Consider the following 17,500-nt stretch of genomic DNA (forward strand, 5'->3'; position numbering starts at 1 on the left):
TCAAAACTGTAAAGCCATTGAAATGAAAGTTAAGTACAACGTACAAAGAAGAGAAAAAACAACCTGAAAGGAAAATAATCATGTGTTTATTGACCGATCCCTTCTCACATACATCACAGTTCTGAGGGCGCGTGGTGACACCGCGACTCGCTCCGTCTTTGCCGGGGCGAGATATTCTTAGATTAAAGGTGCTGTGCATACTCAATACATTATCCTACGTGTGATCTTAATTAAGAGGGAGCGAGGAGGGGGAGGGGGATTAAAAAGGCTGAGAGAAGGCTAGGGTAGGCGTTATGGCGAGAAGGCTTGTGTATCCAGGATTAGATGTCGTTTCATAGGTTAAAGACAGTGAAGCGGGTTTGGGGGAGGGTGTTATTTGCACCATGTACGATTATTGTAAAGAGCCAAGTATCTGAGGCAGTTACAGTCTCAAAAATATGCGTCACTATTAAACATGTATTTTAAACATGGTGGACACACACTGTTCAGGGGGTTCTAAAGGGGCATCGAATCATTATTCGGACTGCGATCGCATTTTAACTTCGGTTTTCTGGCGTGGGTTTAGGGTGTCGTTTCTGCAACAAGAAAGTGCCTTCATGCGCAAATATGTGTTTATTTCCCACCTCCCACCAAACACCTTCCACGTCTAAACGATCGTGGGGTGTAATGAAGTATCCAGGGGGCACCCTGAACTTCCCAGCGCACCCTGCTGTGCTGAGAGTCCTAGGCAATAAAAAGGTGGATTCTGGAGAATCCCTCTATTTTCCTGTTTCCTCATCCCCCAGGCCCTCTTTAATGGCTGGAGAGATGGGGGCTCGCGGAGACGATGTAAAGGAAACAGAGTTCTCCGCAGGGGGAAGAGTGTATACTTGACAAACCAAGATTAAACGCTTCGTTCCGAGGGAGGAGGAGGAGGAGGAGGAGGAGGAGGAGGAGGAGGAGGAGGAGGAGGAGGAGGGGAACCACCACCGCCAACCCCCCCCCCCCCCCCCCCCCCACCGCCGCCTCCCTTGCTCTGCATCCCAAACCTCGGTCGTTTCCTACACTTTGCGTTCATGTCAACACCGCGCTTGCCCCTTGTTCTAAAACTGATCTGCTTGCACCCGTAAAAAGGGAAACACAGGAATAGCACACAAACAAAACCAGTTGTTTTCTGGCTTCAGGGTTCAAATAGGTTACACCTCCCCCCCTCCCCCCCTCCCCCTCTCCCCCTCTCCCCTGGCAAGAGTGGTTTGACCCTCCTGGCTTGCTGACAAAGTGAGACACTTAAACGGCAAGTAGCTCGCTGTCATTGGCAGTAATGCCGATGACAGTGAAGCCGGCGGGGCCGGGCTAAAAGATTACAGTCGGGAGGAGGGGGATACCCTGGGTCAGCTCCAGCGACGAGACACACAACGCACAGTCCAGCCTCGTGTGTGTCACGGCCTGGGCCGGCTACTGGATTTGTGCAACGTGTAGAAACCTACAGAGCACCGATCCATAACGCCATCGAGTATATTTTCGGTGTTAATCTCCTCTTAATGCACTTTCAAGAAACACACGCACACAAACACACACACACACACACACACACACACACACACGCAGGAAGATAAAAAATAAATCTTTTCCACTGCTCCTTGCTACTCTTTCTTTGTCGGCAGATGAAAAACCGGCAGAGTCCCAGAAGCTTCCAGAACATGACAGGCGCGAGCTCCCCCTGCTACATCTCGTCTGCCGCGAGCGCACCTCTGTTCTCCGTGAGAGGGCCTGCGCTTTGAGCGTGTGCGTGATTGTATGTGTGTGTATACGAGTGTGTGTGTGTGTGTGTGTGTGTGTGTGTGTGTGTGTGTGTGTGTGTGCGCGCGCGTGCGTGCGTGCGTGCGTGTGCGTGTCTGTGTACACAAGGGCCCGCACCGTGACAGGTAATGATTCACAACACACGGCAGCTTTTGACAAAGCAAAATGAGTGTTGACAACAGCCCAACATCGGCATGGCAGAGAGCTACCCTGAGAGAACCCCCCCCCCCTTTCCCCCCCTATCCCCCCTTCCGCATAAACAGATCCATGCTGACCGAGGGGAAGCCAACTCTGGAGCCCCCCCCCCGTCCCCCCGCATTCGCCCCCACTGGGGAACAGTGATACAGCCGCTCTGTGCAACTGGTTTGTAGTTTACTGTTCTATACTCAACCCACCACAACCGCCACCATCGCCACCACCAGCGACCTCGGAGAGACCCAGCAAAACAAGGTCTGGAGTGGGGCGGGTGGGGTAACCAACCATTTATCTATGTGAAGGCCCCCCCAGGTGATACTCGATGTTTTCCTGGGTATCTCCTTCATGACCCCTGGGAGAAGGGAGGCACGGTGTGGATGTGTCAGATAAGACAGACACCACGGCTCGGCTGCTGTCATTATTCTACCCTTCTCTAACCCGCATTAGAGACGGTGAAGTGTTTTGTTTTTGTCATCTTTCAGTGCCATTGAGTCAGCCACCATGTCGTTGTGGTGAAGCAGGTGGTTTGGTCAAACGGTCCAACGAAAGGGAGTACTGGCTGCTCGCTTGTCTTTTTGGACCGCTTGTTTAAACCGAGGTTGCCGAAGGTCGCCTTTGGCTTAAGAACGACATGATGGAATTTTTTTTAGAGGCCCACCATCTTTATTTCTGGATTTTCTATTTCGGCTTCGCTTGATCCACACAATGTGCCCTGTCGGCCACGATGACCACAACCGTCCCCATGCCTAAGCTGTGAAACATGCAGCTGTTACGCATAGCAGGCTTTTGCTAGGCACCATGCTTACTCTACATTTCACATAATTAGGAACTGCAAATCTGCAGACAAAAAAAGTGTATGAGTCACAACTAGGAGGAAGTTTGACGACTATGTCCACCCAAACATTTACAATTGATGAAGTGACACATGGCTGTGGTGTGGGTGTAAAAACAGTCAAAACACGGAACCAAATTAACTGCAGAGGAAGAATCAACTGAAAAAGCTATGGGTCGTCGGGATGAATTTGCCACAGTCAGGTAACTCCTCTACGAGTCATTTGTTCATACTACAGCTCGATGACAGAGACGCCGTTTCAATCGCATGTAATATCCAGATATCGGATTACCGTTCCTGGTTATTACAAAAGAGCGCCCCACTCCCATATTAATAACGACCACGTGTAAAATCTGTAAACAGACGTGAACAGACTGGGGAATTGTAGGTCAAATGGAGTATCAGATTTCAGCAGCCTTAAGTTGCGTGTACCAGGGAATTATGGGTATTTTCAGAATGTGCCACTCAGCACAACTGCTGGCGTGCGTGCTGGCTGCCTTGTGATCGCGCCATATGGTTGGCGGTTGGGGGGGGGGGCTGTTGTGACCCCATGCGACCTTGGCCAGGCTCCACGCTGCACGCAGTCCTGACGAAGCAAACGACGGGAAAATAAAGTGCTTCTCCATCATCGCCCCGCGCGTTACGCTGTCATGTGAACGTTATTGATTCCTCTGACATTGTTAAATAAACAATTTTAGTATCGATCGCCGAGCCATTTACCGATGGCAGAGACCTTGTTTTGTTGGCAACCTATTTCCTGTGTATGCTCGCCGCCTCTACGGCCCATCTGCTTGTGGCTTGTGCGTTACTGATTAACATTGTTTACGTTGAGACGGTTTGATAGGAATAAAATGGCAGCGGCAGTGGAAAGCCAGCGGAGCAAACCCCAGTTGAAAAAGCCCCCCAAAAAATGTCTCTTCCCCTACGGTAGTTACAGCAGATTGCATGAACGGCACTTTCAGATTGTTCCACTGTCTTTTGACATTTACCGCAGCACTGTCGGTGCTGATAATAACAACCTGCCAGGATATACCATCCTGTTCCGGCCATTATCGTCCGATACAGGACCGAAAATTGACACTAAGAGAATGCCAATATGCATGATAGGTGTCATTTATTCTGAAGGAGTTTGGTAACTTTACCAACACATCCCCGGCACGGAATCAAAAGCTCACATGGTGCCAGATAAGTCGGGTTGTGTCAGCTCTTTAGCTTAACATTTTATTCGGATTTCGATTCCGACACGTAATTGACACTAATTGAAAAATGTCCTCAGAATACCGCACAGAAAGGAGCCATTCTTAGCACGGATTATACGGTAAATCATCTCTTATAATCTTGATGTATGACGACTATTACCCTTCATGATTTGGGTGCCCTAATGGGAAATGGGATAAAATGAAATTATTAAATGCGAGCCAATTTCAGAGCCTATTAATTTGATCGCTAACTCAATCTCTATTAACTAAATCAGACTATTGTTGTTATTAGTAAGCAATCAGTCACTAGTATTCATTGTTTAAGATTACCAGCTATTAGTATATTATATAATCAAATGATGCAGTTAAATCCTTATTTTTAAACAAATCCCAAATAGCTCAATATTTTTTTGCATAACTGGTTGGGAAGTGGATCCTTGCCTCGCATGACCGTCAACTTATAATCGCGGATGAACGCTGTCTGCTCTTTTTAACTGACTTTTTATCCCCAGACCTTTCGGCGTAAGAAGCGAATAGATTATAATGAGGTCTCATTTACAAAACATTTGAAGTTGCATATTTTAAATGTTAAAAGGTTCAAATACAGGGCCTTCCCTAAATAACTGCGGTGGCATTTATGTCAATAGAACCCCAGTTAACCCCAGCTACTTAGAATTCATACTTTGACCAGCCATGCTTCTGTTAGGAGTCTAGGCTGACTCCAAGAGAGATTTGACCAAAGCGTGCTATTCTTTTTCTTCCCTTTCTTTTTCTAACCACAGACCATGCTGTATAATAGCCTACAGGCACAAGATATACACAGTGACAAGATAAGTTGGCGAGCCTGGAAGAGAAATGCTGTTGAGACAACAAACTTGAATGTTAGATAATACGAACAGGTGGATATAAATGGAATAACAGACATTTGTTTGAAGCACAGATGGTGTTTGATACACCCATGGTCATTAGCTACCCATACCATTGGACACTATTGGCAGATCCCATATGCCGACAGTGTGGGCTACATGAAGGCTAAAAGCTAACGAGATGTTTGAGGGGGAAAACAGCAACGCTTTGCTGTGTACACCATTATAGCGTATGTCCAACCCACATATCCGAGTTAAGTGCATTCAATATTGTATAGCTCAGCTGGTCAAGCATGACATTAAAACTGGTTGGGTTAAGGCTTCAACTTAACCCAGGACGGTATGCGCTCAGAAAAAATTGTAAGACACTTAGGATAAAAGGATCCTTAAACCTAAATGGCAAAGGGTACATCACACTATTCAAAGTAACTCAACTGGAGCAATTTAGACACTTAGTTCAGACAATTCGTTGCGTTGCACACACATTGTAGTGCGGACATACCATCTCAACGTTGCATCATGTCCACCACGGTAAATACACTTACATTTAGGGCATAAGCAGACGCCTATATTCCAAAGCGACCTACTTATATACAAGGCCTAAGGTACATTTGTAGGAAGAAAGCGAAACAACAATATATTGTTGCCGGTACAGTAAAGATATTCATAGAAACAAGTGCCAAGCACTTACAATTGCTAGGTTAACCCATTCCCAGTATACAACAAAGATAGCTAAGATAAGGACAAATACGCCTGCATGTCTTACCGCACAGGCGATAGAGAGTTCAGAGTGTGTATATATATACATATTTACATTTAAATTGACATTAAGGGCGTTTAGCTGACGCTTTTATCCAAAGCGACCGACAATAAGTACATTTGTCAGAAAACAAAGATAGCTCGGAGAAGGACAAATACGCCTGTATGTCTTACTGTGCAGGCGATAGAGAGTTCAGAGTGTATACATATATACATATTCATGTTTGCATTTACATTAAGGGCATTCAGCAGACGCTTATATCAAAAGCGCTTTAGAACACGCTTTTTCTTTCAGAAGGAAGAGCATCGCATACATATCGCCGACGGACATGCATCCAGAAAAACAAGCGCCGTCTCTCACTCGGCCACCACCCACCTTTGACGACGAGGTTGAGGTGCTTTGGCCGCAGGTTGCGCTCGCTCTGGATGGAGCAGGTGTACTGGCCGTCGTCCGTCACGTCCACCTTCTGTATCTGCAGGCTGTACTCGTGTTTGTCCGCCACGCTCGACACGATGGAGACGCGCGGGTCCACCGACCACTTGTCGCTGCCCGCGAAGATGATGCTGGAGCGGTTCAGCCAGGCCCCTTTGGAGATGCCGTCCAACAGGTAGCACCTGAGGGAGGCAAAGGAAGGACAGGTGAGGGGGGAGGACTTCACACGTACACACATGGACCCTGAAACCCTCTCCCATCTGCCCCCCAAGAAACCTGAACCATTTAAACCACACTTTTTTTTTTACTCATAGATTTATATGTACCCTTTTGTTTGGCCTACCTTTGCACTATTCAAGACTATTTTGCACTATTTAGAATTTATTTATGGTAAATATTACTTATTTTATTTCATTTTACCTAATTGTATCCTTTTATACTTAATGCACCATCGGACAGAGGCAGACACATTTTTATTCCTCTATTTGCCTTGTACATTTGTTGGAATTGACAATAAAGCTGACTTTGACTTTGATGAGAGGAGCTCGAGGAGATTCTTGGTGATGAGGATTTCAGTGGAAGGGCTTTTGAATGAATATCTGTTAGTGTTGTTACTGTTCTGACATTTTAGCAGACTGTTGGGTAAGAGTGCCTACAGACATGCTGCGGACATGGAGCTTTGAAACTTAACCTTTCGTCTGCGAGTGGAAGAGTCTAGAACACTTCACCGTCCTGATTATGATTCAGATCGAATGATGCACAGTACACAGAGAATCTGAAAATGTGTTGGTTAGTAATTTATGAATTCAGCAAGGTTCATTTATGAAGTGCAGATATTTATTATAGCTGATGTTGAATGAAAGAAACTTAGAATATTATATGAAAGAGTCATTTGTATTAATAAAGTGTTAAGATGTTTTGTTTTGACAAAAGGCTAAGATTATGGGACTGCAGAAGAAAGTACGTTCAGAAGAGCGTGGCAATTAATACAAAGTGCCTTTTTAATCAAAGGCAAAAATTAGAGTAAATAAAATACTATCAAACATTTTGAGATGAGTCTTTCAGTTATCCTATCTATTTGACTGCATACGGGTTATGACATTGTTAGCATCTAAATACTTGGATGAGTTTTTTTAATGTGCTTTAACTCAATTATTATCATTTTATTTTTTTTAAATCATTAGAACTCAATTAACAGATAAATGCATCCATAGATAAACAAACAAACACTATTCACACAGAGAAAATTAAAATAATCAAGAAGAGTGTTTTGCTGAGCGTTTATGTACAGTTATTCAGTTGTTTAGTGCTTAATATCTTTTCTAATCAAATAAAACATGCCGTCTTGGGCCTCAACTGAATCTATTAGGAACAATAATACAAAATATGGAACAAATTGAAAGGGAAAGAGGCGTAAGATACAGAAATGGCCCTAAACCCTCGAAAATTTGCCTGAAACCAACTTAACTAAATTAAATACGCAAATGTGTATTATTCTGTAAACATTTGACAATCAATCTGATTCACTGCCATAGAAGGGATTCCTCTGCAGCAGTTGAGTTCTCATTTAGTGCTGGTAATACAGCAGATCACTTTTTTTAATGCATTGCTGTGACGAGCCGCGGGCACACACCATAGACTACAGCTGCTTTTACAAATAAGACAGGATAATTGTAGATTAAATAGCTTGAACATCCAAATCAATAACACATTACGTACTTGACTGAGTCCCAGATACATTGATCTGAGGACCAGTACAGTGTAAACAAAGACAGGGACCACCATTTTGGATAGCGATCAAAAGACAATTTTCTCTGTTCCTCCACCGACCCCACCCAAATAAACCAAAAACTACTTGTAAACTTGAACACACTTATCCCAGTGAACAGAGCAGAGGGGTTTAGGAAATAATTAAGTACGTTTCGCGGGGCACACAAGCAGCGTCGACGGAACAGTTCCGATGGGAAACCAAATAAAAGCCTGAATAAGACCATGTTTAGGCCTACATGGAAGCGAACGGGGCACCTCTTTAAATACACATTCCTTTATCGCGACTCACCGTAAACAACTGGTGGAGCACGACAGCAGCTCAGCTCTATCTATTGACTTAAAAGGAGCCACTGATGAACGCGTTCTCTATACTGCATGCAAGCGTGCACCTCGCAATTACACCCTGATTAGCTGAAGCGAGAGGGAGCGAGAGAGTCGAGGCAGGTGTGTGCCGGTGTATGTGTGTGCCAGACAGTGTTGTTTTTCCCCTGCCTCCTGTAAACACAGATACATCTCCCCAACCTCCCACTGAGTCTTGCCCTGCGATGGGTGTGTGTGTGTGTGTGTGTGTGTGTGTGTGTGTGTGTGTGTGTGTGTGTGTGTGTGTGTGTGTGTGTGTGTGTGTGTGTGTGTGTGTGTGTGTGTGTGTGTGTGTGTGTGTGTGTGTGTGTGGGGAGGATCTCTCAAACAAGGCATTGATGTGCTCATGCTGAGCTCCCCATGGCGCGTATATATTGTTGCATAACAACACAACCCAACAAGCAAGCTCATCCCCCTTGTGCCATGAATGAGAGGGACGGACCCCGTAGTTGGTGTTAAGATAGATGCGGTTCCATTCTCGACCGTTCTGACCTGAGGCATCTGGTTAGCTACGTTGTGTTGTGTGCTATCTTGCCTGAAGGAAGGCGACCACACTGGGGAAATAATTACTGTGGACACAAACGTTTCATAGTTGTAGTTCCAGAGGTATAAACAGACATGTAAGTATAGCTTGGTCTGTTTTTTATAGTGTAGTACAGTGACTTATTTAGTATGCGGAACAGTATCTATTCAAGCAGTTTCCATGCTAAGGGCATCTTTTACACGAAGCAACAACAGCAAAACCCAACGCATACGAACGGTGGGCTGTGAGACAAACCCTGCTCCAAGAGCCATTGAAGGTAGCAACACGCTTTACCGATTGGACTTATCCATGCTCCGTCATCCCTCTCCATACGCTGCTTCTGGGAGAACACACCCCTACCCCTCTAACAGGTGTTCAAATAGAACAAGGAATCAAACGCTCGCTTGACACCGAGAAGGTTTCTTTTCGGACCCTCAACCATGACCGCTGATCTCAAACGTCTACCTTGCTGCACTCGGCTGAACAAAATGGTGGCATTGAGACGTTGACGATCCCCTGGGTTTGGTGTACTTCAAGACACCTGCAGTGGCCCGTCGGGCAGTGGCTATCTATCTGTCTGAAAACAAACGACTGCATGTGGCAGCACTGTAGCCGACAGCTTGATCGCTTTCACAGTTAAGACAACAGACTGGAAGTGCGCTCAAGGAAATGGAACGAGCGTTAGCCAAGCACACAGCTTCATTAAATACAGGCAGCGGATAGAGATGGCAACAGGGCTCAACCGCAATTGGTTGAGGCGGGCATGCACTCGGTTTATCAATGCTGCTTTAGGCATGAGAGAAAAATAACAGATTTGATGGAAAATGGAACAAAAAGTATGGTAAAGCTACGAGTCAACTATAGGCTACCACTGCAGTCTAGAAGCTTGCTGTGGATAGAGGAAATTGGCACATATATCACACTTTAGTATATATAGTCAGTGGTCAATCTGACTGTTCACTACGAGACAAGAGTGAGCAAGCAAGTATGTGGGGGCTGATGAACGTCAACACAACGCACACAACGTCTAACTGATCACTGTTTTGATTGTTTCTTTTTTGTTTTTTTTTGTCTTGTTTTTGTTTTATTTATTTCTTATTGCTTATGTTTATTTATTTATTTATTTATTTCCACAATGTCTTGTTTTTTAAAAAATGTATGATGACTATATGCTCTGTAAGGTGACCTTGGGTGTCTTGAAAGGCGCCTCTAAATTAAATGTATTATTATTATTATTATTATTAACAACAGCAGCAGCAAATGACGAGCATTTTCTCACCCAGACAGCCACAACTCACAGTAATGACCGAGGAACGACACGTCTCCTTCCCATATTGCTGTTCGTGACAATCACTTTCAATTTTCTTTCTTTGCTATCTTTCTTTCTTTAATATTTGCAATGAATCACAGTCTGCGTTCAATTGTTCATGGGCTGCATGAGGACAGTGGCATACAGTAGTCCTGGTGGGTTTCATTGAGTTACTTCCCCGGTGGTACTGATAAAAAACAAACCAATGGTTAGATATTGAAACTCAAGCAAATGCAATGGAGGTGGAGCTGAGGTTCCGGGTATAGGTGCCCAGTCCAGATGCAGGACCTGGTGGTTTGACCCACCTTAAGAAAAGAGCTGCTCTGATACCGGTTCACAGGCAAGCTGGTTCCAATGCAAGTCACAATTAAGGTGTGTATGCAATATTTATTAGTTAAAATAAGTGTTAATTAGCTCTATATTCCGACATCCATCACTGATGGAGTGTTAGGTGAGTCACATGGGTCTCCCAGTTCCTCCACTCTGCAGTGAATAGAAAAAAAAGCTTTCTGGTATCCTGTCCCCACTTCAGCCAAACAGGAGAGACATCTCCAAAGGAGGTGGTCCTCGTTGTTTCCACGGACAGGCAGCAGGGTGTCAGCTTTGACTGACAGTGGCGGAACAGGCAAAGCTACCGATTCCAGCGTTCCCAGCAATGGCTCACACAAAAAAACCAAACAAGGCAAGCAAACACAAAGTGGGCTGAAGAAATGACAGTCGAGAAGGAAGCTGCCAGGGAAGAGAAACAGGGGGTGAGCCAAAACAACGACATCGCCCACAGCCACTTTGAGGTGCTCAACGCGAATATTGATAGATGAAAAGTGTAACAAAAACAGTGATGGATCTAAACTATGATGGCAGTTGCGTGCATAAGAACACAGTCTTGATTAAATATAGTGGTATGCTTGCTGTGGCAAATAATAATATATATTTTTCTGATTGATTAAGCAATCATGTTTCAGCACTGGCAGAACACTATTCCATTTTTCAAAGAATGGTTTGCCAGAAAGTTAAATTGCAACTTGGATCTGGAGAGCAATCAATTATTTTGTCTTTGTAATCATTTCTTTCTTTAAAATTAGAATGAAATTGACGTTATTAAAACGATTATTGCAACCTTTCCATTTGGCCCATTTTCTAAATGCTACTCCAACATCACCTTTTCATTTAGTTGTTTTTACAAAACAATTTCATTGAGCTTTTACCGCAACCAAACTCGCGGTTAACACAAAAACCAAACAAAAAGCTGATCTGCGGTGATAACAACACACCACAAAGCCATCGCCATCAAGCCATTTTGTTCAACACCCTTTCTACTCAGCATCCTCTCCCCCCATGTCCCCCCCCCCTTCAAAGGGGGCAAAACATCCCCAAAGGATGCCCCCCAAGGTGGGTTCTCTTCCTGTGATCAAGGCCCTCAGCTCCAGGGGCCCAACGGGGAGGCAGGCCTCCCGTGTTTTCGTACAAAGCCGCGTTAATTATCTCATCGACCCCAAAAGCATGCATTGAGAGCGGGCACTCATTCCGATAATACACACCTAATGATGCCTTTGGTGTTTTCCCCGACCACCAGACAAGTGATTGCAGAAAATCAACGCTCATTAGAAACCTTCATTTTTTTTGGCTTTGTTTTTGATTATTTATTCAGTTTATTAAACACACCTCTATTTTTATCGCTGCCATGATTGAAGACTTGGATGTTACTTACAATACGCGCATGATTGCGATGGTTATTGGAACACCTTGCGTCAATTACCAACTTGAAACATGGCCTGTTGAAAAGATGTTCGGTGGGTTGTTAAAAAGAGCGGCAGATCGGTACTGTTTAGCCAATATAAGCGCTGTCGTCATATGAAAAAGTTAACACTCTGGGCGTCGCTCTAACCCAGATTCACTTTTCCTTCGGAAAATCATTCTCGTTTTTTTTATCACAAACAACAGTTCACATTCACACATACGATCACCTTCTTCTTCCTTTTTTTTGTCCTGCAGAATTTGGCAGAAGAAATTAACAGACTTCTGGATGGGAAAACTTGATAGATTTGTTTCGATATAACACTTAGGGAACAGACACCAGGGACTTCTTGTAAAGTGGGAATAGATTTAATTTTCTTTATCTGTGACTGTGTGATGCAACGGTTTTTAAAAGGTGCGATACAAATTTTAATAAAAAGGTCAAGATTATACTACTTATTCTAGCTGAGGGTATGTACATTCATACATATTTCTTAATGTTTTATACTTGTTGCTCAGCTATTTAATTTAATTACTTATTTTGGCCTATTCAGTGGCGGGCAAAGTACTATAAATCTATACTCAAGTAAAAGTACAATTACCATCCGAGAAACATGCTCAAGTTCAAGTTAAAAGGCTCCTGGTTAACAAATGACAAGATACTTTCCATTTTTGTGTGGGCAAGTGAAAAATAATGAAAAAAAACAGCATTTGAAGTAAAGCAGGCAGGCTAAACAAACCGATAAGGATAGCCTTTATCACTGAGATTTGAACAATCTCCCACTCTCTCTTGATCTCCTCCTCTACCTCTCCCATCCACCTCTTTCTCCATTCCCCTATCCATCCCACCCACAGTGGACCGATTCAATTACCTTGCTTAAAAAAACTGAATTGACTCCCTAACTTCTTTGTCATTTCTCCTGCTTTTCTCTGTTGTGCTTCCACTGCGAACAAAGGAAATCCAGTAGCAATAAATCGGATTACCATTCAACATACACAGTAGTAATATTAGGTTCCCATCTCTTCCATGGATACTTGTTGGCATCTGCAGTGAAGAGCTCCTTGCTTGAGCGGACGAGTTGCAACAAAAGGTAGAGATAGCAAATGTATCAAAGTAAAAAGTAGGTTACTGGCTCGGAAATATGCCAGAGTAAAGAGCAGAAGTACAGTTTAATAAATGCAACAGGAAAGCGCATACTTTTTTCACTCATGTGTGTTACTTGTCACACATTAGCACCAGATATTTTCTTTATTTATGAATTGAATAAGACCAGAGAAAAGAAGAGGGAAACTAACAAGGCAGACTTCTACCTTAGTTTGAGGTATTATAAATATCAGGATGCAGCACACGGTTGATATGTGGAGTATTCACGAGAATACTGAAGCAGAAAGACGCGTGAAGGCCCATGCATTATGTATAAAATATTATGTACACGGATGGCTACTGCAGAGAAAACCAAAACCCCTCTGGGAATGTACAGTAAATTGTGTCTGCAATATAGAGAAGAAGTTAGCATACTAAAGGACACATCCTCTATAGATTTGCTCTGGTAAGACTTAGAAGGCTTGTCATAATAATGCACCACTAAACTAAAGCTATCAGCGAGCTGGATGAGCAGGTAACTGAAGAAGATATTGTAATTCTACTGCATTTCTTGCACCACCTTAGTAGTGTTTTCTAAACCATCTCCCATTATCTTCTTACACTTCTTCCCTTAATCTGAGTTGAATGGTTGTTTATTTCATTAAGCCTGTTCAGTTCTGTTACACTTTAAACAGCACACAACAGTAGCACTATTTTGTGTGAGTGCCTCACCAATCAATTCTGTCATTTATTCACATTTTCATAACTGACATTGACCATAGCACCAACAACAATAGTCCTTAATATTCAACATGTGTGTTTTAAGGCTCAATGGAATGACTCATGATCACCTTCCATAAGACGTTACACTTTATTGTTGCTTTTCTGCTGGCATCACTCCCCAACCCACAGTAGCAGTAACACGGGCACAGATAACTTCACAGCATCGCAACGGAGCAAAATGGCAAGGAATGACAACCAAAGACCAAAGAAAAAGCAGCAGTGTCATCTTACGCCTCTATTCACTGATATCCTTGCACTGTTCTTTGCCTCCATGATAAATGCTGTTTCTGTGACAGCAACACTACCTATGTCTCCGTCCCTCCCCTGTTTTCTCTGTGAATCTCCCTCGTCCACCCCCGTCTCCTCTCTCCATCCCTCCCTCCCCCCTTTTCTCTCTCATTCTCCCTCCCCCCCTCTCTCATCGCTTTGTCTGCGTCCCACCCTTTTCCTCTGTTATTTCCAACCCCTCCCCCAAGTCTCTCTCCCCCCTCGCCCCTTACTTCTCTCGTTCTCTCCCTCTCTCTCTCTCTCCCCCTCTCTCTCTCTCTATCTCCTCTCTCTCTCCTCCACCCCCACTCTCCATCCCCATCCCTTCTTCTCTCTTCCAATCTTCCAATGGGCTGAGAGGAATTGAGGCTGTTTGTTTGTTTGTTTGTTTGTGTTTGGTGGCTCTGTTGGATGGAGGGGGGGGGGTTAAGAAATGAGAGTGACGAGGGACATCGCGGAGCCTGGGTGGGCCGCAGCATGGACGTACGTGCATTCTTTAATCCTCCCAGTAATCCTGGTGACTGGATGGTGGGACTCATCTGAAGGGCCCCCAGTGGTAATCCACCACAGACACAGAGGCTGACACCATTAGAGAGCCCGGGAATGAAAGAAGGAGGGAAAACCCCAAGGCCTGATCCTGACGCGCGCCAAACCCTATTGCCGAGTCTTTTTCTACCTCGGTGTCAAAGGGACAGGTCCTTTTATGAAGTTGTCGCAGGCCTTTTTTAGTGGAGAGTGCGCACGCACGCACACACACACAAACACTAATTAATGGACATAAACACAGACACGGACACACCTACACATGTGCGGACACACACGCACACGCACACACACACACACACACACACACACAGTAGAGGAATGGTTTTGAAGGAATGCGATGGCTGTTAGAGCTCCGTGATTTGCTTGGAAGTTGTTTTGCCGTTGTGTGAACCTGAGATCCGGTCCTGAACCCCCTGCTGTCGGTAACGCGTAAAGACGAAGCGGTGACAATACGTTAAACTCGGGATTATGACGTGTTCCCCTTCTATCCTGCTCCTCCCGTTTGTCAGCCATAAAGGCGCACAAATCCACCGGGTTGCTTTTGTACGGGAAAATGTACGTACGAGTATACAACCAGCATGCACGCTAAATACACGCAGGTAGGCCCAGGTAAGATCCGTCAAACCCGTACACACGGCCAGTAATCTACGGATTATTTCCCTTCGCCCATTCGTTTCCTGAATGCAAGCCAGTGGAATAAAAAGCAGTTGCACTATTATATGATATAGTATTATATGCACAGGGCTGGATACGTTGACTCTGGTTGTTTCAGAGGTGCGTGTTTAAATCCTGAGGGGATAAAGGTGCCTTTTGTTAGAGGATAATGGTGTACTCTATTTTCAACTCAGTCACTTACTCCCCGTGTGTATGTGCTTGTGCGTGTGTGTGTGTGTATGTGTGTGTGTGTATGTGTGTAGGAATACTTAGGTGTGAGCCCGCTGAAAGCCTCTGGATCATTGTGTGAAATTGTGTTATTATGTTATGTACTGTATGCACTGTATGTGTGTGTGGGTGCATTATGTACGTGCACGTGAGACGTTTGGTAACAAAGAATAAAAAAAGAAGGGAAGGAACCACATCTAACAGGGGTACAATTCCCGGTGGGCATTCTCCTTGGGTTGCATCTGCACATCTCTAGTGGGGGTGGGTGGGGCTGGGTGGGGGGAGGTACCCAGGGAACAGCTGTTCAAGGTCTCCTACCCGGGCCTTGGCAGCAGCATTAACCTCACACACACACGTCCTGACACACACATCCGCTGCTGTGGAAGGAAACGAGATCACCCGGAGGAAGCACTCTATGTGTGTGTGTGTGTGTGTGTGTGTGTGTGTGTGTGTGTGTGTGTGTGTGTGTGTGTGTGTGTGTGGTCAAAGTGTGCATTGTGTGTGTGTGTGTGTGTGTGTGTGTGGTCAAAGTGTGCATTGTGTGTGTGTGTGTGTGTGTGTGTGTGTGTGTGTAAGTGTGGTCAAAGTGTGCATTGTGTGTGTGTGTGTGTAAGTGTGCATTGTGTGTGTGTGTGTGTGTGTGTGTGTGTGTGTGTGTGTGTGTGTGTGTAAGTGTGGTCAAAGTGTGCATTGTGTGTGTGTGTGTGTGTGTGTGTGTGTGTGTGTGTGTGTAAGTGTGGTCAAAGCGTGCATTGTGTGTGTGTGTGTGTGTGTGTGTGTGTGTGTGTGTGTGTGTGTGTGTGTGTGTGTGTGTGTGTGCATGTGGTTGTGGGCATGTGTGTGTGCATGTGGTTGTGGCATATGTGTGTGTGTGTGTGTGTGTGTGTGTGTGTGTGTGTGTGTGTGTGTGTGTGTGTGTGTGTGTGTGTGTGTGTGTGTGTGTGTGTGTGTGTCTGTGTGTGTGTGTGTGTGTGTGTGTGTGTGTGTGTCTGTGTGTGTGTGTGTGTGTGTGTGTGTGTGTGTTTCTGCATGTGGGTTTGTGCATTATGTTTGTGCCGGTTTGTGTGTGCGTGCCTGTGTGTCTGCATATGGTTATTCGCATTATGTATGTGTATCTGTGTGTGTGTGTGTATGTGTATGTGTATGCATGTGTGTGTGTGTGTGTGCTTGAACAAGAGCAAACACTGCCTAGTGATCGGTCCCCATGTTTCACCCATAAAAACAAAACAGTTCACATCTCAGTCGTGCTATATCTCGATAAAAATGAAAAGAGTGTGTTCGGAACGAAACCCAATTTCACTCCAGGAAAGGAGGTGGAACTGAATCCTAAACGCACCAGGTCTATCAAAGCATCTCCACCTCTGCTATGATGCAAACATCCCATTCCCAACACACACAGACAGACTATCAGAACCGACACTCGCCGGATCCCAAACGGCTTTCGCTGGAAACCACCGGCTCCCCCAGAGAAGCCTTCTCCTAATCGTCATACACAGTTGAACCACTGCATCTCTTTCACCGTGCGGGACACACACACACACACACACACACACACACACACACACACACACACACACACACACACACACACACACACACAGGGAAACAAAACGAGTGCAGCTCGGTCTCTAGCCGCTACATAGCCATTCCTGTGTGTATTAGACCATGGGATTCAGCACGCACATATCTGCCCGAGAGAACCTGAGGGAGAGAGGGCTGGGGGGAGATGGAGGCAGGGGGGAGGGGGAGGGAGATGGAAAGGGAGGGGGATGGAGGGAGGGGGTGGGAAAGAGAGAGATGCAGCGATAGAGAGAGAGAGAGGGGGGGGGGGGGGGGGGGGGGGGGATGGAAAGCGAGAGAGTCTGATGGAGAGGGCGATAGAGTGAGAGACGGAGAGATATGGAGCGGTAGGGACTAAGAGAGTGAGCTGGAGAGGAAGGGAGTGAGAGATACTGAGAGAGCGGGGGGAGAGAACAAGAGAGAGGGGGAGGGACTCAGAGTGAGGGCGATGGAGGGAGATGGCGGGCGATGGAGGGAGCGAGCGAGAGAGCGAGAGAGAGAGAGAGGGGGGGGGGGGGGGGGGGGAGAGGGCCTTAGCGGTGAGTGTGTGTGAGAAAGAGAGCGAGAGAGCCAGAGTGCGAACGAGAGAGCGAGCAAGCGAGAGGGAGAGCGCAATCGA

The 17,500-nt window shown here is 45.3% G+C and overlaps 1 protein-coding gene across 1 annotated transcript in view; it reads right to left on the minus strand.

Annotated features, from left to right (window-relative positions):
• negr1 (neuronal growth regulator 1) overlaps positions 1-17,500 on the minus strand; it is a 76,677-nt gene that overhangs the window by 44,336 nt on the left and 14,841 nt on the right. Inside the window, exon 2 of the mRNA XM_060067516.1 lies at positions 6,007-6,245. Within this exon, the coding sequence (XP_059923499.1) occupies positions 6,007-6,245 (239 nt within the window). The remainder of the gene's footprint in view (positions 1-6,006; positions 6,246-17,500) is intronic.

This window comes from Gadus macrocephalus, chromosome 12 (assembly GCF_031168955.1).
Source record: "Gadus macrocephalus chromosome 12, ASM3116895v1".
Classification (NCBI taxonomy): domain Eukaryota; kingdom Metazoa; phylum Chordata; class Actinopteri; order Gadiformes; family Gadidae; genus Gadus; species Gadus macrocephalus.